This window comes from Nothoprocta perdicaria, unplaced genomic scaffold (genome assembly GCF_003342845.1).
Source record: "Nothoprocta perdicaria isolate Ctin4 unplaced genomic scaffold, notPer1 scaffold_117, whole genome shotgun sequence".
NCBI lineage: Eukaryota > Metazoa > Chordata > Aves > Tinamiformes > Tinamidae > Nothoprocta > Nothoprocta perdicaria.
In genome coordinates, this window is record NW_020454283.1 from 1,677,993 (window position 1) to 1,699,873 (window position 21,881).

The 21,881-nt window shown below is 38.3% G+C and overlaps 1 protein-coding gene across 1 annotated transcript in view; it reads left to right on the top strand.

Annotated features, from left to right (window-relative positions):
* Nucleotides 1-21,666, top strand: part of CLSTN1 (calsyntenin 1) — a 35,930-nt gene extending 14,264 nt beyond the window's left edge. Inside the window, exons 3-19 of the mRNA XM_026053605.1 lie at nucleotides 1,777-1,806; nucleotides 3,266-3,461; nucleotides 4,336-4,544; nucleotides 4,790-4,939; nucleotides 5,045-5,230; nucleotides 6,382-6,630; nucleotides 8,309-8,430; nucleotides 9,101-9,263; nucleotides 11,389-11,439; nucleotides 13,148-13,305; nucleotides 13,954-14,102; nucleotides 14,355-14,581; nucleotides 14,977-15,147; nucleotides 15,761-15,906; nucleotides 17,500-17,635; nucleotides 18,324-18,508; nucleotides 19,216-21,666. Of these exons, the coding sequence (XP_025909390.1) occupies nucleotides 1,777-1,806; nucleotides 3,266-3,461; nucleotides 4,336-4,544; nucleotides 4,790-4,939; nucleotides 5,045-5,230; nucleotides 6,382-6,630; nucleotides 8,309-8,430; nucleotides 9,101-9,263; nucleotides 11,389-11,439; nucleotides 13,148-13,305; nucleotides 13,954-14,102; nucleotides 14,355-14,581; nucleotides 14,977-15,147; nucleotides 15,761-15,906; nucleotides 17,500-17,635; nucleotides 18,324-18,508; nucleotides 19,216-19,410 (2,723 nt within the window). The 3' untranslated portion in view covers nucleotides 19,411-21,666. The remainder of the gene's footprint in view (nucleotides 1-1,776; nucleotides 1,807-3,265; nucleotides 3,462-4,335; nucleotides 4,545-4,789; nucleotides 4,940-5,044; nucleotides 5,231-6,381; nucleotides 6,631-8,308; nucleotides 8,431-9,100; nucleotides 9,264-11,388; nucleotides 11,440-13,147; nucleotides 13,306-13,953; nucleotides 14,103-14,354; nucleotides 14,582-14,976; nucleotides 15,148-15,760; nucleotides 15,907-17,499; nucleotides 17,636-18,323; nucleotides 18,509-19,215) is intronic.
* The last annotated feature ends 215 nt before the right edge of the window (nucleotides 21,667-21,881 follow it).

Sequence of the window (21,881 nt, forward strand, 5' to 3'; positions counted from 1 at the left end):
CAGTTCTGCAACAATCTCTCTAATATGTTTTGAAGAGAGGAGGGGGAGCTTTAATTTCTGAAATAATATGTACTTTAGGGAATTAAATTATTCCATTTTGCTTCTTTTCATGGCAGAGATACTGAGAAGGGAGATACAGTTGTGTAAAAAACCTACTTGGGAGCTGTGCACTTGCTTATGTACAGCAGTCTTATATGTAGCATTGTAGTCTGTATGCACGATAACATTTTCAGTCATGAGCATTTGTGTGTGTAATAGTAAAAAGGCTTTACTTGTATGAAATGGAAAATATGATTGTACAGGATCAATTGTTGTTCGGAGAAGCGTCTGGCAGGAACTGAGCTATAATGCATCTTAAACGGAAGCCTTAATGCCTTAAGAGGCATCTGGAGACACATGGACGTTTATCAGAGGGATGGTTTGTGTCTCACGCTTGGGAGGCACAAATGTAATATCTGAACTGCCTAGGAGCCAAGGCTGGTGCTGATGCCAGAGTTAGAGGCCGCTTGGCACAGTAAAGAACTGACCAGTTTTAAAAGTCCTCTGTTCTCCCGGACAGATAATTGCCATATTAATAAATTTCTCCCTCCTCCCTCCTTTATCAGACTTTGTGCTTCAATACTGTCTTCTATATATTTCTTTTTGTAATCTTAATATTTCACACTTGATGTTAGAGTTACTGGAAGGGGGCAGGAAGGTGAATATAAAAAAGTGAGAGAGATTCAGTGTTTAAAAGGTCGCGGTTGGAGTGCTGATGTTCATTGGTGTCAACCAGGAATTTTAGTAGTGTAAGATTTTCATGAATGATCTTATTACTAAAACATGTTAAAATCCAGGGTCATATTTATGTCCTGTGTAATAATATACTGAGATAAATTGCATGGAGACCATAAGAGGCAGTATATTTAATGCATTAAAATAAAGAACCACTTATGGACCTAGAGATTTTCCTAAGTGGGTTTCAGAGAGAACCTTTGTGAGAGCTATTTCAGAAACTTCCTCCTTTTAAAAAGAAGGGCTGCTGGTTAATAGTGGTCCATTATAAGCCATTTTTCATTAAATCTATGACATATATGCTTTTATAGTGAATTGGAAATTTGCCTTTTATTTTTCAAGAAGGTATTTCTCTGCAACTTGTAGTGCCTCATTGCTTTTTAAAGCCATTGTAGAATAGAGACTTTAATAGCTGTGTTATTGCATGTTTATTGGAAAATGTGAGAACTGACAGGAGATCTGTTGGGAATGATTTTAAGGGTACCAGTCTACTTTTTTATACTGCATTTCAGGTCAAAGATAATGATAATCAGGAGAAATAATTGATACGTTAAATGATATGTAAATGGTAGTAGTCGGGGGGTTTTAACGACATTGTAATTTAACCACAATATAATTTTCAGGGGAACAAAGAATGTGGTTGGCTGTCTTTTGCATTAAAAGTGGAGAAAGATTTCCAAGTACCTGAACACGGGTATCGACTCCCATTCCAAAACCTAGTTATATCTGAGATCTCTTCCCAAGGAGGGGAAGATGCAATGCAGGATACTGAGAAGGCCTTCAAAAGCCTACAAATGACAACCTGGAGATAAAAGGTTAAATCGGATTTAAAATAACTGAAAGTCTTGGATTGTAACAGTTACAGCAGATCACCACTGGAATTTTTAAATACAATTTAGCCAAAGCTTTTCTGTGTAATGTCTGCATCTTTGCCTTTTCCTGATTTGCTCCCTTTCAACCTTTCCTGTAATACTGACTTGGGTTTATCTTTTCTCCCTTTAGAGAGTTTTGAGGTGACAGTCACCAAAGAAGGTGATAAAGGGTTCTTTCTATCCCTTTTATGAATATTAACCCACTAACTTTGGTTATGAAATGGGGAATCAGCACTTAAACAGAAGATCCTGTCATGTTCTTTTGTCCCATTTATTCTCCCAGTTTTTTTTTCTATTTTAAAATATATTGATAAAAAAAATTATGTAACCAAACCCTTGGTTAGAAATATCTGTAAATCAGACATCCATTTGAACCATTCGGTATTGTTTTATATTGCCTGGACTTCATATAATATTTTGGGAAAACGAGCATTTTCTGATACTTTCACTGATAGCTTACTTCTCTGGGGCATTTTATAGTTTTCATATGCTTTGTAAAGTAAAATTTAACTGCCAAAGCATTAGAGCACCTTCCCTATAGTATGTTTGCTCGAGTGTGTACTTATCTTACTTGGTACATTACTATGAGTACATTGTATTGCTTAAAATCTGAATCATAAACACATACTTATAAAATAGACTGTGTCTACACTAAGAGCACATTGTTGGTACCATGGTGCCATTGCAGCTGTAATAGCAGAGTGTTTTTTGCTGATATAAGAAAATCATGTTAAAAGCAAAATAAGTTATACTGGTAAAAACAAGAGTGTAAACTGAGTTTATTGCATGGCTTTTGTTAGCGCAGCTAGGTCAGTCTCACTACTCATTACAAGCTGGTAGATTGAGCTAGCTTTGCCAGCAAGATGGCTTGTAATGTAGTCTTGGCCTTAGATGCATTTTAAAATGATGTTCTAGACAATTCTCATTCATGTTTGTTAGAATGAAGAGCTTGAGTAGAAAAGAAAGCCTAATAAATCATTCCATGTGAGAGCTTCTTTGACAGTGCATTTGGGCTGTATTACTAGATAGCTGTTGAAATGGATGCCTGAGAAGTTGGTATTTCTACCATTCTCATTTAGTAGTTTATTTTGATTCCCTAATTTTAGCCAGGTACATTGCACAGGAAGACTTTGTTCTTTGATCTGGTGACAGAATTTCTGTAATTATGGTGCTGAACTGGTACTGGAAGCTTTTTCATCTCTTGACTTGTAACTGTGCATTTTAACCTTTTGCTCTGGTCAAAATAAACAAGCTGCCCAGCTATTCCCAGTAGCTTGGCATAGAAGATATTGCCAGTGGCCTTGGCTGTATGCTCACATAAGATCTACTCTTACCCTAGAGTTATCTCAAGTACTCCTGTGAAATGCCTGTCTACATTTCTCTTTCGTATTCCTGCATGAATGGATGCAAAGTAAACAAGTTGCTTGGAAGGCAGACATATGCTTCTTTTTACTAAAGTTCCCAGAACTGGCCCATTTTAAAGCACAATGCTCTCGCTTTGTCCACAGACCCTCACAAACCCTTGGCTGCAAAATATTTGGTCGTTTATTAAAAAACAAACAAACAAAAAAGTGTAGTAATTTTGACCAGTTCTAACCTCTGTTGCTTTGAATCTCTAGGTGAGATTTGTGGATTTAAAATTCATGGGCAGAATGTCCCCTTTGAAGCAGTGGTAGTGGATAAATCCACTGGGGAGGGAATAATCCGCTCTAAAGAAAAGCTTGACTGTGAACTGCAGAAGGACTACACGTTTACTATCCAGGCCTATGACTGTGGAAAGGGACCGGACGGAGCAAATGCAAAGAAATCCCACAAGTAAGTCCGTTTGTGGCTGGCTGAGGGGAAGTTGGCTTTCCAGTGGTCTCCTGCACATGGCGATTCATGGGCTGCATATGTAGAGGGAATGTAAACCAAGCGTTCAACTGGAAGCCTTTCATGTAATGGTAATATAGGTAGTAACAAAATTGAAATGAGTTGTTTTGATATCTCCTCAGTTATATTCGAGATGTTACTACTATATTCCCTCTTATCTCTGAATTTACATTAGAAAATTTGAATTTTCTAGACAGGCAGAAAAACTGCTAAAGTAGTTTAAATATGACTTGAGTTGCTAAAGGTTTTGCTTGGTATATTAAGTGTAGAAATTATTTGGAATTCAGTTTCTAATACATAGAAAGTGACTCAGGAAGTCATTGCATTAAGCTCACAAATGGTAAAGAATAAAGGTTTCATGTCTTTTCTGGGCAGCTTCACCAAAATAGCATCAATAGATCACCAAAATAGATCAATAGCATAAGATTCTTCCCTGCCTAGATTAAAGGATGGGAACAAAGCAAACTTCAGCTAATCCACGTCTAAAGGGAAAACCACAATGTGAAATGGTTTCTAGAAAATCCATTTGAGAAATGACTGTGTGACACCCTGGTGGAAACATCTGCAGCACATGTGAAGGTTGTTATTTGTGTTAGGCAAAGAAAGACCTAAGATGAGGATTAGGCTACTAGCATCATCTTGGTGACTAGTATTAATTGTTACTCTACTAGCTGTATACCTTAAAGAGGCAGCAGAACAACAACAACAAAATCTGAATGGCTTTATCTGTGAAAGAGCTTTTTTCAAATTGTTTGCCTGAGTGGGAGTTCTATAAAATAAAGAAAACTCACTTTTTTTTTTTTTTCTCTATTCCCAGAGCAACAGTACACATTCAGGTGAATGATGTTAATGAATATGCTCCTGTGTTCAAAGAGAAGTCCTACAAGGCAACAGTTATTGAGGGGAAGAGGTATGACAACATCCTGAAAGTGGAAGCAGTGGATGCGGATTGCTCACCTCAGTTCAGCCAGATCTGCAGCTATGAAATTGTTACTCCAGATGTTCCTTTTGCTATTGATAAAGACGGTAAGATCAGGGTGGGATTTACCCAGAATAAATGAATAAATACCCAGATTTACAGTTCTTTAAGGATCTGGGTTTGATGCCTAGTGTCCAAAATCAAGTAATGAAGGACTAATCCACTTACTAATTCGAATCTTTATGAAAGTACATGTATGAAATACATGCATGATACCGCTGTGTGTTTAATGCAGCCGTGAGCTTGACAAATTAACAGATACTCACAGTTGATTATCATTGTATTTTTTCAGGTTATATAAAAAACACAGAGAAGTTAAACTATGGCAAAGAGCATCAGTATAAACTGACAGTTACTGCGTATGACTGTGGGAAGAAGAGAGCTGCTGAGGATGTTTTGGTTAAAATTAGCATTAAGCCTACGTGTAAGCCTGGCTGGCAAGGTTAGTGTGATCTATTTTCCATCTCCTTTTAGTAGATGTTAATTCCTTACTTAAAAAATTAAAAATCTCTTGTGTTTATTTTTCTTCCTTTGGATAAATGTGCAGGTTGGAGCAAAAGAATAGAATATGAACCTGGTACTGGTTCTCTAGCTCTGTTCCCTGGTATGCATTTGGAGACCTGTGATGAGCCAGTAACCTCCGTTGAAGCAACGGTGGAGCTAGAAACCAGCCATATTGGTAAAGGCTGTGACAGAGATACCTACTCTGAGAAATCCCTTCACAAACTCTGTGGTAAGAATGCTTTGTTAGAATAAAGTGGTCCTCTTGCTTATTCATCTTTTGGAGAATGTTCCATCAAAGCACAAATCCGTTGGTGGTCACCATTTTCCTTTGCATGTTATTTTCCCCAACTTTTTGCCTAGCAAACAATACAAAGTATGAGGTCAGCTGAAAGCGATGTTTTAAAGTAATTCTCAAATGCAGTGAAGAATCTTTTTCTCCTCGCTAGCTTATGGAGAAGCTTACCAGCTTATACAATAATAAATTCTCTCACTTGAAATCCATGTTCAGGTGCTTGAAGGATGTTACATGTGCAGACGAGTGTAGCCTCTCTGTTTTTCCATAGGCACAGTTGATGTGAGGGATCTCATCTAAGAAACTCATGGTGAAAAATTAAATGAAAAAAACAAGAAAATGTGTTTGGGAGAAAACATCACTTAGATAAATTTAAGATGTGTCTAAATGGCATTTTGGCATCTGTGTATGTTGCAGTTAAAGGGTTATGAAATGTTTCTGAAGAACGAAACGGAAGAACTGAGATTACAGGCCAAATTATCACTGCAGGGTGATATCTTCGTCTCCAGTTGAACTTAGTGGGAAGTGTGAATTCAGTGCACCCCTGGAGACCTCAGGGAATTCCTAAGCTATTCCCACAGTTATATCACTTTAATAGTGATATTTTAGATTTGAAGGTGAGGAAGAAGCAGCACGCTGAGCTGCAGCTGAGCGTGTCATTACTTCTGTCTACAATGTCATCATAGTGATCTGAGAGAAAACATTGAGGTTCTGAGTGAGAGAACATTGCAGAGCCCTCTGCAGCTGGATAGAGATGGGCCTTACAGCTAGTGTGGGCCTGAGGGACGAGTGCCATATATAGTGGTTCCCTGGATGGGAGCAAAACAAAGCTCTGCGTCTGTAGAGTAAGAAGCAAAATATTTTCGATGCGGTTTGTTATTTATCAAGGTGTTAATTTATGGAAGATAACATCATCTTAAGTGTGTCTTAATTTTAATGCCAGTGTATTCAAAAGTATAGTTACATAATGCATTATGGTAGGGCATAATCCTGGCAGTTAGTATGGAAAAATTAAGATTAAAAAAAAAAAAAATCCATCTGTAATCGTTTTAGTTTCTGTCTTTTTCATTTGTGCATTTTTGTTGTAGGTGCTTCTTCTGGAACAGCTGAGCTACTTCCTCCACCAAGCAGTGCTGCTAACTGGACAATAGGACTTCCTACAGATAATGGGCATGACAGCGACCAGGTCTTTGAATTTAATGGAACACAAGCTGTGAAGATTCCAGATGGTGTTGTCACAGTCAATCTGAAAGAGCCCTTCATGATTTCAGTATGGATGCGGCATGGGCCTGGAACCAAAGAGAAAGAGACAATCCTGTGCAATTCAGATAAGACAGGTTTGTCATTAAAATATAAACAATTATCAAATGTGCACAGCTACACTGCTGTTCTTGGTCCACTCCTTTTTCTTTTTAACACATTCTAGCAACCTGATAACCTCTAGGTTAGGACTTTATTGGAAGTGAAAGGAAGTGATCTGCAAAAGACCCTTTATTGTGCTTACCTATAGAGATGTGCCCTTTAATTATTTAGCTTTAGTTCAGATTAGGCAGACATGCTGTTTTAACTCTGTTTCATTATACATTGTATATTTCTTTTCATTGTGGAAGGTTATTTATTCTGGTAACTGTAACTCAGAAAGTCTTTCACACGCTAAAGTCATTAACAGACATGCACCAGGTTAAAAGATAATATTTGCTACTAGGCATTTTTTTTCCCTAGGAGGAAATAGTTTCTCTCCAGTGATGAAATTTTTCTTGTCCTGTGAGTGGTTTCAGTCTGTGTGAATGCTGTAAACAATCAGAATCCACAATCAGCATCCTCAACATTCGTTTTGAAGATGGTGTTGATAAAAAAGAAAATCTGATTACCCTCTTCCCATAATTGCTCTCTAATGGGGTAGAATTTTTGTCTTTGTCATCTGGAGAAGTCGCTTTGCTCCATGTATTAGAAAGATGTTTTGGCTAAAACGTAACTAGGTTTTTCAAAGGAAACCAGGCTGGATACAGACAAAACAGAATAGCTCTCATCTTTAGTTTAATTAGATTTCATTTCAAAATAAGGAGGACTTAATAGTGTCGGTAACACTCTAAAAGTGTTTCTTTGAAGAGAGGAGAACTGGCTGTCATTTTTTCATGCATTAGTTCTCAGAAGAGGAACAAATATTGCTCTTTTTTAAGGCTCTTTTTCCTGCCTTCACCAGTTCTTATTACTCAAAACCCAAAATCTGGATTCATGGAAGTGAACTGGAGGAAAAAAAAGACAATTTGAAATACAACTCTTCCATGTTTTAAAGTATTTAAATTTCTGGTACTATAAATATTTTATAATTTTAAAATATTTATATTTTAAATATAAATATTTGTCTTTGCATAATATACCATTGAAATGCTGAAACACTGGAAGTAGAGACAATTGGGGTAGAGACAATTGTGACTATATAGAACTGGAACAACAACGTTAGATTTAGTGCTGTTAGACTGGAAAATTAAAATGGTTTTGGTAGTTTTGCTTTTTCTCCTTTCTTGACTTATCCGTGTGTGGTATAGACATTGGAGTTTGAATGTGTCCCTTCCTTCCTTATTTCTAGTTGTTTCTCTAGCACCCCACTTCTGTGCATATATCTCAGTCTACTCATTCATAACAAAATGAATGCCCTTTCATCTGCAAAAAAGGGTTTTTCTTTCTCTCTTTTTGTCTGTCTGTCTGTCTTCTCCTGCTGATAGATTTCACTTTCTGAGTCTTAAGTCTTAGTCCTGGGTTCAGCTTGAATTTGGAGACAGAGATATGCCTGTTGCTTGCGCTGTTATCAGTATTAATGTTGGGCTGTTCAAGAATGTTTGTCCAAGCTACTTCAAACATTTCCCATTCCTCTTCACTTACCTCATCTGCTTCTGTATTTGTTTTTTTCCTAATAATTAGTCATGTATTTGCATAGGGAATTTCACAGCATGAAATTTTTGTGCGGTTCTTAAGTTTTTCAGAAAGAAATAATAATTAAAAACTCTTGTGCAGATATGAACCGGCACCACTATGCTCTCTATGTACACAACTGCCGACTTGTTTTCCTCTTTCGCCAAGATCCTTCAGAGGGAAAAACATATAAACCTGCTGAATTTCATTGGAAACTAAACCAAGTAAGTTTGGAAAAAGAGTTGGTAGGATATTGGAATGCGGTAAGGACCATGGAAGCCTAACCTGTCTGATAATATATTTATTAATAATATTTTTGCACCTCCAGACTTAAGATACCATGTTTTATAGAAAGCAATAGTATTTACTTTTTTTTTGGTGATGATTTGCCAGAGATCTATTCAGTGTCCTCAGTAATCTTGAATTGAACTGTAATCAGCTTGCACTCTGAACAATTTTGTCGTGGAGAGCTCTGTTGTATTGAAAACAGCCATTTTTTACTGTAACCAGTTTCAACAAAGACATTTGTCAATTAGTGTTGCATAATAATAGTATCCAAATGTGATCTGTGGTTACAGACATGTATTTTCTGATTTGGCTGTATACTGGTATTATTTAGATCTTATAAAATTAAAGGAACAGATATACATGCGACTTCCTGTGTTGGCAGTAGAAGAAAAGAAACAACTTATGGTCTTTAAATGAATAAACATGTTTAACAGTTGCTTTGCTTCTTTCAGATGTGTTCCATATGTGTAACACAGAACATATTTATGCAAGCTTATAGTTTGTATATGTGTACATGTGTATACATATACAAAATGTGTATCGGATATGTTTATTTGATTGCGGATTTTTAAACAAAAGAGAACTTAAAATACTTTCTTTATTCAGGTGTGTGACAAAGAGTGGCATCATTACGTCCTCAATGTTGAATTTCCAGCAGTAACACTTTATGTAGATGGTGTTTCGTATGATCCTTTCCCAGTGACTGAAGATTACCCACTTCACCCTTCAAAGATAGAAACCCAGCTAGTAGTTGGAGCATGCTGGCAAGGTAAATATATAAAGTTTTACAATTTTAATACATTTTTAAAATGAGATCTTTGTGGTTAGCACATAAGTACAAAGCTAATCTTTTTAGTGCAGTGGAAGATAAATTGTTAAATCGTTTGCATGGTATTTTTGCTTCTAGCTAATATCAGATTTCTTCTCTTAGTCATTTTTCTCTTGAGTGTTTTTTTTTTGCTTGTTGGACACAGGTGTGTATGAAATACCAAGCTACTCACCAAACAACATTCCATCAAAGTGATTTTTGTGGTAACCATGGGAATATAGATAGCTTATTTTTGACAATACCTGGAAGAGTACATCTTATGCTTTGTTAGTTTGCAGAGCATTAATTTCAAATAGGCTACATAGGAAAAGTATAATTCAGAAAAAGTAATTGTTCTTGTAAATGGAAGCATGGCCAACAGAGGATTCAGCTAAGCAGAAGTGATGCTGTTTCTTGGGTATTTCACCATTTGTGCTTACAAAAAAAAAAAAACCATCAAAACCATCTACATTATAATATGCAGACTATGGCTTAAATACAATTTTATGCAAGTAAAAGCTGTACAAGCTGCTTGTACTCTGTAGTACTAGGAAGAAAGCACTGTAAAGCTTGAGAAAATGGTGAAAGACCCATCTGAACAAGGAGCATTGGGGATGCTAACAAGGGAGCTCAGTAACGAAGCTCTTAGTTCATAGTCATGAACTGGAATGTTTGGCCCACTAGTTAAATTACGTCTTTGCTGGTATAAATGACTGATCATTCTGGTTGGAGAAAGAGCAGCGTTAAATCACTCATGTTTATGGTTGAATATAGCTCCAGTCTGCAGTAATGCATAGAAGTAGCTTGTAAATGAATGATAAATAAAAAGCTTTGTGGTATTTTCATCAAATTAATGGGATTTTATCTTATAGTGTCCCTTCTGTTTGAGATTTAAGGCTTTGAAATGTGAATGAACATTAAAATATCAAAATATTTTCTCCTTCCAAAATACCATTTTATGATGAATTCACTACCTTTCTGTATTAATGCTGTTTCAATGCTAAATTCATTCTGCTGCTCTCTCCTTTAAATTACTTATTTTCTATATAATTGATCTCTTATTCTGTATATAACTTTCAAGCTGTTTTTTCTAACTCAAAAATAAGCTGTAGTGGCTGACTTTCAAGGAATTGCATCTTGGAAACTATTACAGCAAGGTGTATGGATTGTGTCACAGCCTCTGTAAATGCCATGTCCTGAAAAAACATTTCCATTTAGTTTCCAAATTCCTGTGCTTCCTTTCTCATGCACACTTCATTCCTTACAGTGATGGACATTGGCCCTGTTATGGCAACATGTAACAAGAAATTGCAAGAAATTCCACTGGCAGCGTGACTTTATCCTGTGAAAATATGTGTATATGGGGGGTAAAGTGAGGGCCTAAGGCCAGTGCCTGCATCTTAGCAATGTTTTTTAGTAAATCAAGCTATCCTATATTTATACATGCAGCTTATCCCTGGGGAGGGAGAAGTTTTGTGCTTCCAAATATATATATTTTTAAAAACATTTCTTCAGAAAGATTAAAAGCTGATACTTTTTCTTCAGAAGCTTCCATTTGGTAGATTGACTGCATAATATTTATGGTGCTGATAATTTGATCGAAAATGTGTGTTAGTAATGGCACCTGTTGATCAATGTTTAATACCTTTTGGTATTAACAATCCAATTGTTAATCCAATTGGTATTGGATACAGATTCATGTTTTTCATTTTAGTAGTTGAAGAGGAGATTACATTAATTGCAAGAGAAGATAATATGTCACTATTTATCTCATCACTAATCGTGGTTTGTGTGAGATTGGGTATCCTTAAATCTTACCCAGTGTGACCATTTTTGCTACAGCTTGCACAGGGGACTCCCCAGAGTTGTTTTGTTGTGAATGTTATGTCTTCGTTACACTACAGTGGTGCTTCTTCCCTCAAATGCAGCTCTTCAAAGAGCTCCTAGTCCCTGAGAAGCTGATGGAGACTTCTGTGGGGGAAGTAGTGCTGTGTATTTTTTTTCTGTGACATAAGAGAGAATTTGCCAGTTCTTAACTACTTGGTCCCTTCCCTGTTGTCCTGTTCTTTGTCTTGCTTTTCTACAGACTATACAGGAAATGAAAATGACAATGAAACTGTGCCCGAGACCTCTGCAGGTTGCTGGAGTTTTTTTTCCCTACTGTTTTATTTCGTTTTTACGCTAAGGCATTGCTTCATCTCACACATAGCATGAAATGAAGGCATTGCATTTGGGCCATTGATCTCACGTAATCTGCTCCTAGACTTGATTCTTCATTGTGCTTTTATTTTCAGTGCTTCACCAACTGTTTTCTTTTTTTTTTCTTTTTTTTTTTTTTTCTGCTGTTGCACTCAAATGCACATCCATGGACAGATTTGCAACCATTGTGATTGCAGTGAAGTGGTGTAAAATAAGTTACTAATATAAAATTATGAATCTATAGAAACTAGCTACAGTTTCTTAGGTGCAGTTTTGTTGAACCTTTTGTTGAACACTTTGTACAGGTGTTTGTGTATCACAGAATCATTGAAGAGGTTATGAGGGACAGCTAGAGGTCAGGCAGTCCAGCTCCCCTAAGCAAGACCAATTTTTAAGTTGGATGAGGTTGTTCACATATAACTCAAAGACAGACCTATAATTTACAGTACATATTCACTTGATCAGAAATTGGTGTAAAGTTCTAATACCAATGCATTGTGTTCATTTACCTAGACAGCTTTAGTGATGGTTCAGGGGATTTTGTAGCTTAAGCCAAGACATTTGAAATTACTGTGTATTTCTAAAAGAGTATGTTCAAAGTATGTATTATTTCTGTAAAGTTCAAGAATTCCTAAAATGATCTAGAATGACTAAGAAGAGATTCTAGTTATACATCATGCTTGAAGCTGGCAAGGATGTAGCACAATTCAGAGGCCAGAAATAGGAACTGTATAAATTTAAACTGCAAATTGAATGATTTTTAACAGGATAAACTGCTGAAAACTTCTATTGCATTATAAAGAGCATCCCTTAGAATCTTTTACACAGGCTTATGCATCCTCTAAAAATCTCTTGACTTACGAAGTGATGAGTTTGAAATTGGATTTTGTGGGTAGTGTTCAGTAAGTCACATTAGTTAGCAAGGTAGCCTAGGTGATGATAATAATAATGACAACATGATGGGAATGATAACAACATCATCAAAATCTAAGGAATGCTTCAGATGCATACTGGGTTGGCATTTAGCCTGCCTACCTCAGAGGTCTGAAAAGGACTTTGAATTTCAGTCAGTTGAGAGAAGTAGATACGGTCAGAGGGGAGGAGTTGAGCTCTGCCATCTTGGACATCTGCTCGAGGATGAGCTAAATCACCTTGAACGCTGGATTTCTCACTTTTGAGTCTAGAGAGAGCCTAAAATAACCGGTTTAGGCTTAGAGAACCCACATACAGAGGACTGGCACTGTCTTCTGTCCTGATGGATATTGCTGACTTTATAGAGAACTGACAAGCAGATTGGAGATACTACCTTCAACACGAGGATTCAGGCCGCATAGTTCATCGCATTGGCTCTATCTTGTATTTCTTAAGAACACCACCTCGCTGTATGGGCAAAAGAAATGTTTGTTACGGAAATAGTGGCCGTGGTTACACAGTTCAAGATGGCCACACCTGTGCGTTTTGACGGCCATGTGCATGGTGAACTGTTCAGTTCCTCCTTTGTGCTTGAATGTTATCACAAGGTTAACACCCAGAATGGATAAAAACTAACTTGCATGTGTATATGTTGTGATACTGCAAGAGGTATTTTTTTTAAAGAGAAATAACGAAGACCTATAAAACACTTTTTCCCTCCTCCCTTTACGAAGGTGGTGAACTCCACATGGCTCAGTTTTTCCGAGGCAATCTGGCAGGCTTGATGATTCGTTCTGGTAAACTGGAAAACAAGAAGGTGATAGATTGCCTGTATACTTGCAAGGAGGGACTGGATTTACAGATTGCTGATGGTGTTGGCAAAGGCATAAAGGTAAAACTGCATATGAATAAAAGAAAACATGTATACTGCTTTCCTGATAACAGATACAAGCTTCACTGATATAGGTAGTAGGAATTTTCCAGATAAAATAAGCAAATGTATTTGAGATATTATTTGGGATATATTATATAGAAATTCTGTGAAAACTGGCAAGTCTTCCTACTATACATATGGTGTAGTAAACTTTGAGGGTCAAAGTAATTGTGTTTTCCTGCCTTGAAGAGGGTTTTCTTTTTAATTATTTCAAAGCCTGCCTTTTTTACTAGCTGTAAAATGTCTAATAAAAAGCAGAATTTCTTAACAAGCAACTTAATAGGAAGACCTTGACTTGCAGGTCTGTTTTAATAGCAAAGTTGTGTGAAAGCTGATTTGCTCTTACGTATTTGCCATCTCTCTTCTATATTAGTAGAATCTGCTCATCAGCACTGTGATGAGCACCTAGATTTTTTTTCTTGAAAAATAAAATACTAAATACATTTGACTGGAGGTATGAGCAGGGAAGTTAACTATCAGCCCGGTAAATAGCGACCTTGTCACTTTGAGGACAGACGTGATTATCTTGACAGTCACCAGACTAAGCAGCGCAGAAATAGTCAGTTATGTTACTTTTGAATATTCTTTCCCTCACTGTTGTTTCAGATCCATATGAACCCCACTCAGTCAACGCTGACCTTAGAGGGAGATGATATTGACAGAGTTGACAAGGCCATGCAACACGTTTCCTATTTGAATTCTCGCCAATTCCCAACACCTGGGATCCGGAGACTTAAAATCACCAGTGTTGTCAAGTATGTGCTAATGTTGAAGTGTATTATCTCTATATTGTGATAGTGGAACTCGGAAAAAAGTATGTGTATATCAGTTGTGATGCACAAAAGGATCTTGCTGGATGTAACCATCACAATTTTAATATAGCGACACCAATTAAATCATTGAAATGTTTCATGTTTTAGTTGTGTAATAACCACTTACTCAGCACAATTGTGCCTGCCCGTCAAATAGCCTCCTTGAGTGAGCACAACTGCCCCTGTGTCTTGCAGATGTTTCAATGAGGAGGCATGCATCTCCATTCCTTCCGTGGAGGGGTACGTAATGGTCTTGCAGCCAGAGGAACCGAAAATTAGTCTCAGTGGCATCAACCACTTTGCCCGCTCTGCTTCAGAGTTCGAGAGCACGGAGGGCGTTTCCCTCTTCCCGGAGCTTCGCATAATAAGTACCATTACACGGGAGGTGGAGCCAGAAGGAGATGGAGATGAAGATCCTACAGGTAATATACTTTTAAGGGTAGTATTGTTGCCTACCCTTACCCCATTGAAACATCATCCTTCTCTGAAGAGACATGGATTTCTCTATTAATGCGGAATATAGTAGGATACTTTAAGGGTTTTATGTCTAGTGAGAAGGAGATGGTCATCATCTGGGCCGAGAAAGGTTTTCCTATGAATGATAGTAAGCTTTGGCTCTTATCTTAGGGTAAATGTCCCTTGTTTGTTTCTTTTATCATGATTATTTCTTGAGTACTTGGTGTCTGCTTCAGGCTTAGACATCAGTATGTGTTCTAAGAGGAAATGTTGTGTTTGCATATGAAGTTTTATAGTTCCTGGGCTCTTGTTTACTTTTCCTTTGTTTCTGCTTATCTCTGGATTTTTCTCTGCTCTTCAGTACAAGAGTCTTTGGTATCTGAAGAGATTATGCATAACTTGGATACATGTGAGGTGACAGTGCTAGGAGAGGAACTAAATCAGGAACAAGAAAGCTTGGAGGTTGATATGACCCGCTTGCAGCAGAAGGGCATTGAGATGAGTACCTCCAACCTTGGCATGATCATCACAGGTAAGGGTAGCTCCTTCTGGTCTTGTCGTAGGAAGGGTCTCAAAGTGGTAATGGGAACTGCCAGCTCGATAGATGTTTTGTACCACTTTACCACAGATACTGCTTTCTTGTCAAGATCTTCAGCTCAGGGGTGTTTCCACTGCTCTCTGGAAAACTGTGATTCTACAAAATAGGCTGTCCTGGGCCCTCCTCTGTGTTGTCATCTCATGTCATGAATTGCAGGTTACCAAAATGCCCTGTGTCCCCAGAAAAAGCTTGTTCCATGCACAGATAGTGCCCTGGACCATGCATCATTCTTGTTTATTATGCATTTAGAATGTATATTTGCTGTGTATTCAAAAAGAGTATTCCAAGATCCCCTTAAAGACTAATTTTAATTAGTCTTTAAATTAGTAATTAAAAATTTAATTTTTAACTAAAACACAGAATTTCAGTGAAGCCCCATGTCTGTAAATTTGTAGCTTAACAACACTTAAATTTCCAGTCATCAGGAAAAAAAATCAGCCGAGAAAACTCGTGAGAAGAAAGGTGGCAATGCTGTGAAGTATAGGATGCCTCCGTATGCTTCAGTCTTTGTAAAATAACTGTTCCACTTGTTGCTTTCTTTCTGCAGGGGTTGATACTATGGCCAACTATGAGGAGGTTCTGCATTTGATACGCTACAGAAATTGGCACACCGTTGCTCTCTTCGACAGAAAGTTCAAATTAGTCTGTTCTGAACTCAACGGGCGCTATGTCAGCAACGAATTTAAAGTGGAGGTATGTGAACTTACCCGATCGCCCTGAGAGTTACTAGAGTCTGGGTTCCAGTACAGATCTAAAATTGTTTTAGATTTTTTTTTATATTAGTGAACTTGTGATTTTATCACCAAAAAGTCCTTTAGTGTTTTTTTTAATATTAGTGAACTTGTGCATCTTAAACTGTTTTGTATTTTAATGTGTTCTCAATTCTACATTTCAGTTTTAAATGAAGCTGCCTAGACAGATGAGACTGCTATGTTGTAGCAGAATTGATATAGTTAATTGAGGTGTGTGTGGGAGGGGTGGAGATTGAATTAGAAAGTCAACATATAAATTTTGCAAAAAAAAAAAATCCCAAATCGTAGAGAATGGACTATCAGGTGTGTTGGTAGTTGACCTTGACCAGAGCCTTGAGCAACCTCCACATATGACTTTTAAGATTCTGTAAATGAACTCACTGGACCCTTCAGTATTTTTGCTTACGTGATGCTCAAGCATTGACATTAAATGCTAGCAAGAATGCTGTAAGTTAGAAGTTTGCTGTGCAATGTGAAAGAGCAGAAAGGCTAAAATTATATTTCATCTGCATTAGAATACAAGGTAATTGTTACTCAGTGCACTTGTACCAAAGATATGAAAGTATAGCAGGAAATAACGTAAGGGGTGCTGCAATTTCAGTTGCTTGAACATGAAGTTACTTATTTTGAAAGGAATTGTCATGCATCTCTTATCTTTAGCTATGAGCTTGAATTTCTGCTTTTAAATTTCATCACAAGGATGTCAGTGAAGTTAATAATTGCATTTACCAGCACTGGTTGAGTATGGAGGGCTAGGAAAGCCAAGGAGCCACTTGTGCCGTAGAACAGAGGGGTTTTCTTGTTAAGCCACGTGGTTTGTTTCCTGAGGAAATTCTGCGTGCCTGAGTCAGGATCTTGCCAAGCTATTGAACTGCAATTGCTTTCCTTGTTCGTCCTGAACTTTTCCTGTTGTGCAGCTGGTCAGGTACCCTGGATTGCGGCGTTCCACCGCAGGAGGGGTGTATTTAGCTCCCTCGTTTGGCAGGGAAACCTGCAGTGTGCTGCTTGAACACTGAGCTGGCGCTTGTGCCAAGGAGCCCGCTCTGCTCGTGCACCTTTCTTTCTCAGCCCCTTAGCCCTCTGCCTTTAATCTGAATTTCTTCACTGTTATTAAGGGAAGACACAGCAGAATATTAGAAGACGGAAGTAAAGAAAGTGTAATTCATGTGGCATATATGTTTGTGTATATTGTTACGGCAGAATCAAAATGGCATGCTACCAAATTTCATCATGAACTGGCTTTATCCTTTTATCCTGCAGTGCCGCTGTTTGCACGCAGGCTTGCACACTAACAGAAACAGCTTTGAGGAGTGCAGTTAACTGCAGTGCTAGAGGGTTATGTTGGCAAGAAGCCGTGATATATGAGGAGCTCCACGTTGAGATGATTGTTAAAATAAAGAATTAAGGCCCCTGAGACAAACCATTGCTGTTTTGAGTAGGGCTTGAATGCTCGGTGTGGGTAATAGATCTCTTCCGTCTATTTGCAGGTAAGCTGGTGTTTTTCTGGGGTTGAGCTTTCTCCTTTTGTTCTTAGGTGAATGTTATCCACACAGCTAACCCAGTTGAACATGCTAATCACATAGCTGCCCAGCCACAGTTTGTTCATCCAGTGCATCACACATTTGTAGATCTCTCTGGTCACAACTTGGCCAACCCTCATCCATTTTCAGGTAAGGATTCTCAGTCACGGAAGCTCGGATGTTTTTTCGCTTGTGTTGAATTTTTGCAGAGCATTTTTTTTTTTCTCCCAGAGGCTAAAGCTGTGTGTTAGACTAAGCAGCTGCTCAGTCTCTCTCTGTTGTTGCCCAAACAGGGAGGAGCAGATGACTAGAGACCTGTGAAATATCTTCCCCAGGCAACAGGAAGGATCTCTCTCCAATCTGTACATGGGTTGATGTGAGGCACACTGCTTTGAGGGAACTCTAAGACCTAGATAAAAGAATGTGAGGAACTAGGACATTTTTTTTTTGTGAATGACATGAAAAAAGAGCTGCAGTATTATTCCCTTCATGAGTTGGGGTATCTGCCCTTTCTATTTTAAGGATACGAATTTGGCATGAGTTTTGGATGTAAGGAAAAAGCAGGAACTTTAGATAGGAGCTTACATAGTGAAATGTAAAATAGATGAGAACATGCTGGTCTTTGAGAGTGATTCTGTATGGAACCAAATTTTAGTTTTTGTTCTCCCACTGACTTGTGCAGTGACCTTATACATTCTACTGCCTCTATTTACCCATGTGCAGTATTTCTGTAAGGTCCTTTCCCTCTTACAGGTAATGGGAGTGGTTAGTTACCAGCAGTGTGTAAGGGTTATTTATCAGCGTAACCTAAAAAATTCCTTTTATTTTCTTCTTGCAGTTGTTCCCAGTACAGCCACGGTGGTGATTGTAGTTTGTGTCAGTTTCCTGGTTTTTATGATTATTCTGGGAGTGTTCCGAATCCGAGCCGCACATCAGAGGACCATGCGTGACCAGGACACTGGGAAGGAAAATGAGATGGACTGGGATGACTCTGCGTTGACCATCACTGTGAACCCTATGGAGGTAAGGCTGATGTCTCGGTACTTCCAATGAATTTCCTCTCTCACCTTTGAGTGAGTTAAACTGTCAGCAAGGGAGTAGAGCAAGAACAACAGCAGAGTGCAGAGGACAGACCTCGACACTGAGTTTTTAATGAATGCTCCATAGTGACAGATCCCAAGAGTGGCTGTGTTTGGGTCTTGCATGGGTAGTGATATGTAATTGGTCAAGAAACGCCAGAATCTAATGTCAGGTTTTAGGGGTCAGTGTCCCCATTAAACTAGTGTTTAGTGTATTGCATGGTACCTTAACATAAGTAAACTTTTCTTCCAAAGACAGGAAAAAAAAGTATTTTTAACACTGTTTTATGATGTTGTCTTCTACTATGGTTGATATAATTTTTTTTTAGAAAAGGAGGAATTAGTAAGAGACGAAACCTTAATGTTCTTTATGTGTTCTCACTGGAAGATGCTTTTTCACTATTCTTTGAGGTACTGGTTAGTACTTAAGATTTGTTTGTTTAAATCAAGAGGATTGCTAGCAACGTTACAAAACCAGAGATTGGTTTTATAGAGAGCCACTTTTTTACTGTTTGCCTAATTAGTGCTGAACATCAAGAAAGAGCAAGGGATCTAATAACTTTTTCACTATGTAGTATCTTAGCTCCAATTTCAAAAGAGAAGAGCAATTTAGGTCAGTATGATACTAACAAGTAATTTGTTTCTTAACAGACTTATGAGGATCAACACAGCAGTGAAGAGGAGGAGGAGGAAGAGGAAGAAGAAAGTGAAGAGGGAGAAGAGGATGATATCACCAGTGCAGAGTCTGAAAGCAGTGAGGAAGAGGAAGGAGAGCAGGAAGAGGACCAACAGAATGTCAATAGACAGCAACAGCTGGAGTGGGATGACTCTACCCTCAGTTATTGATTGGAGCTGTTCCCTTTGTCTTTATGTTTCTGCTCTAGAAGACTCCACTGTAATCCACTCCATTGTCCCCAAGGATTCATGGTGTACAAAAAAAAAAAAAAAAAAAAAGAAAGAAAGAAAAAAAAAAGTCATTTTGGCCAGTAGATTCAACCAACACACATGCCAGTGTTTGTGTTGTATTGGCTAGTTCCTGATGCTGTTCCTAGAGTTGTAGTTAGCACCTCTTTTCCCGCAGCCATGCCTCAGTGACTGGATTTTTTTACGCTATGTGAGGAATCACCTTGCACTTTTTTCTTCATGTCATCTCAGCTAAGTGACTCTACAGATCTGTAGCCATTGCACATGAATTTCTGAACTGTCTTTTTTTGCTCAGTGAAACAACTTTGGCTTTGTTCATTTTACTCTTTCTGAAAGATGCAAAGATTGCTTGTTGACAAAGGGTAAAGTTACTCATTTCAGCCTGTTGATTTTTTTATTATTATTATTTTCCCAAATTAGTGCATGTGTAAAGTGGCAGAATGAGGTTAATATGTAGAAGATTAACAGACTTTTTAATATTTTGTAAATATATTGGAATTATGTAATTATGTCATTTGTGGTAGTGAAAACAGGGATTGGGGGTTAAAACATGCTAAAGTAAAAAAAATCACGAAGCATGAAATAATATGAGTCTCATACTACTGCAGCAGGAGCATGGGCACAGTTATCTAGTGTAGATGTTTCAATAATAGTGTCTTTGGCCTTGACTGCCATGTTCACTCATGCCCTGCTCCGATTTTTTTTTTCTTCCCCTCCTTTATTTTTGCAGAGGGAACGGACAAGCTTGAGAAACTGTAAAGGCTTTTAGGAACCTCTGTAGAGGTTCAACTGCCCTGCCTAATACAGTTTGTTTTGACTTGGGGGTTTTATTTTCCAGTTAAATTTTGGTATAAGGACTTTTTAAGTTATTGGGAGAAAAACACTACTTGGATGTTGGGCGGATGAGGCTGCTCTTGCTGTGGGGTGTTGCCACAGCTCCTGTTAAGTACAGTGGGGCTGCCTGTAGTACAGGGCTGGTCTGTTCACGTTGCTGGCCGGTGGTTGTTCAGCTGGTTGTTACAGCGGTAACTGACGGTGGGAAGCCCGAGACCTGTGTACTGCACACCTTGGCCACCAGTCCACATGGATGGGTATTTTGTTTTCTTGGCATTTCGATTATTTTTTTTTAATTTGGGAATGAGGAGTAGAGGGAGGCTAGGGGCAAAGCTTATATCATTCCTAATGAAAACACTCCTGCTCATTCCTGGTAGCTCCTTGTACAGTGACTTGGACTGTTGGTGTATTAAGCCATTGTTTACACTTAGTAATTGTGTGTTCCTGCTGGTGAAACTACAGGATAAACGATCCAGCCAGACTGTTGAGATTGTTGTTGCTGTTCCAAGTTACAGCTGATCCTGGGTGTTTCTGATCAACTTTCTAACTTGGACTCGCAAAGGACTTTTTAAAAAAGAAATGGCAGAAAGGTACGAAAAGTAAGTTATGACCCCCTGGTGAAGCTTTTTTGTAAGGCAGGTCTTACTGATTTAACTTTATTTGGCCTCATGCAGAGCATTATGAATATCTGACTACTTCTGTTTTTTTAATACTTGGAGGTGGATTAAAGAGTAACTTCTTTTACGCGTGACAGGACCTAGGACTCGTTCGCTCCTCAGCACGGTAAGCAAAGCTCTAGTTTTCCCGTTGTGTGTAGCCCGCCCGGGTGCGAGGTGCCCAGGACGCTTCTCAGCAGGCCAGCGGCTGGCAGCGGTGCTCGTCGTGGAAACGCTGCCCTGGCTAAACCTGCAGACAGAGCGGCAAGAAGCCAGGTGGTGGGAGAAGAGGGTCATCCTTCAAAGAGATAAAAGGGGAAATTGATCCAAGTGTTTCCAAAATTTTCATTTGATTTTCACAGCAGACCTATTCTTACCTAGTGCACATCTGGCTCCTGATGTGTGTAATGGGATTGAGTGGTGGGTTTTATCTGGGATAAAACTTGACTCTGTGGAGTGCCTTTTACTATAATAGACGGATCTGGAAGCAGGGGAGAAAACCCACACAACTAGCTTACTCTTTTTTTTTTTTTTTAATGTAAAATTTTAGATTTCTAAAATGGGGAAATGGTTTTGACTACTTCTGTGGTAATATAACTGCTAGTTTTAAGTAAACTGGGGAACTTTTAACTTATGTCTGACGATTGTCCTGTGTTAATGTGTAGAAGACTTATCCCTCCGTATACTGTCACTGTAGCTGCTGTATTTTAGACAAAAACTGATCATGACTTTTAATGGTAATCCTGAAAGGTTGTAAACGTCCTGATGCCGTTTGTAGCCACTGTGGGTATAACTTTTCAGATGTGTATATTGGTAACAGGTCAGTTTAGAAAGTCTATAAGCTACAATAAATTTCTGGTTCTAAAGGCTGTTTGCATTTATTTCTCCTGGAGTGGAACAGAG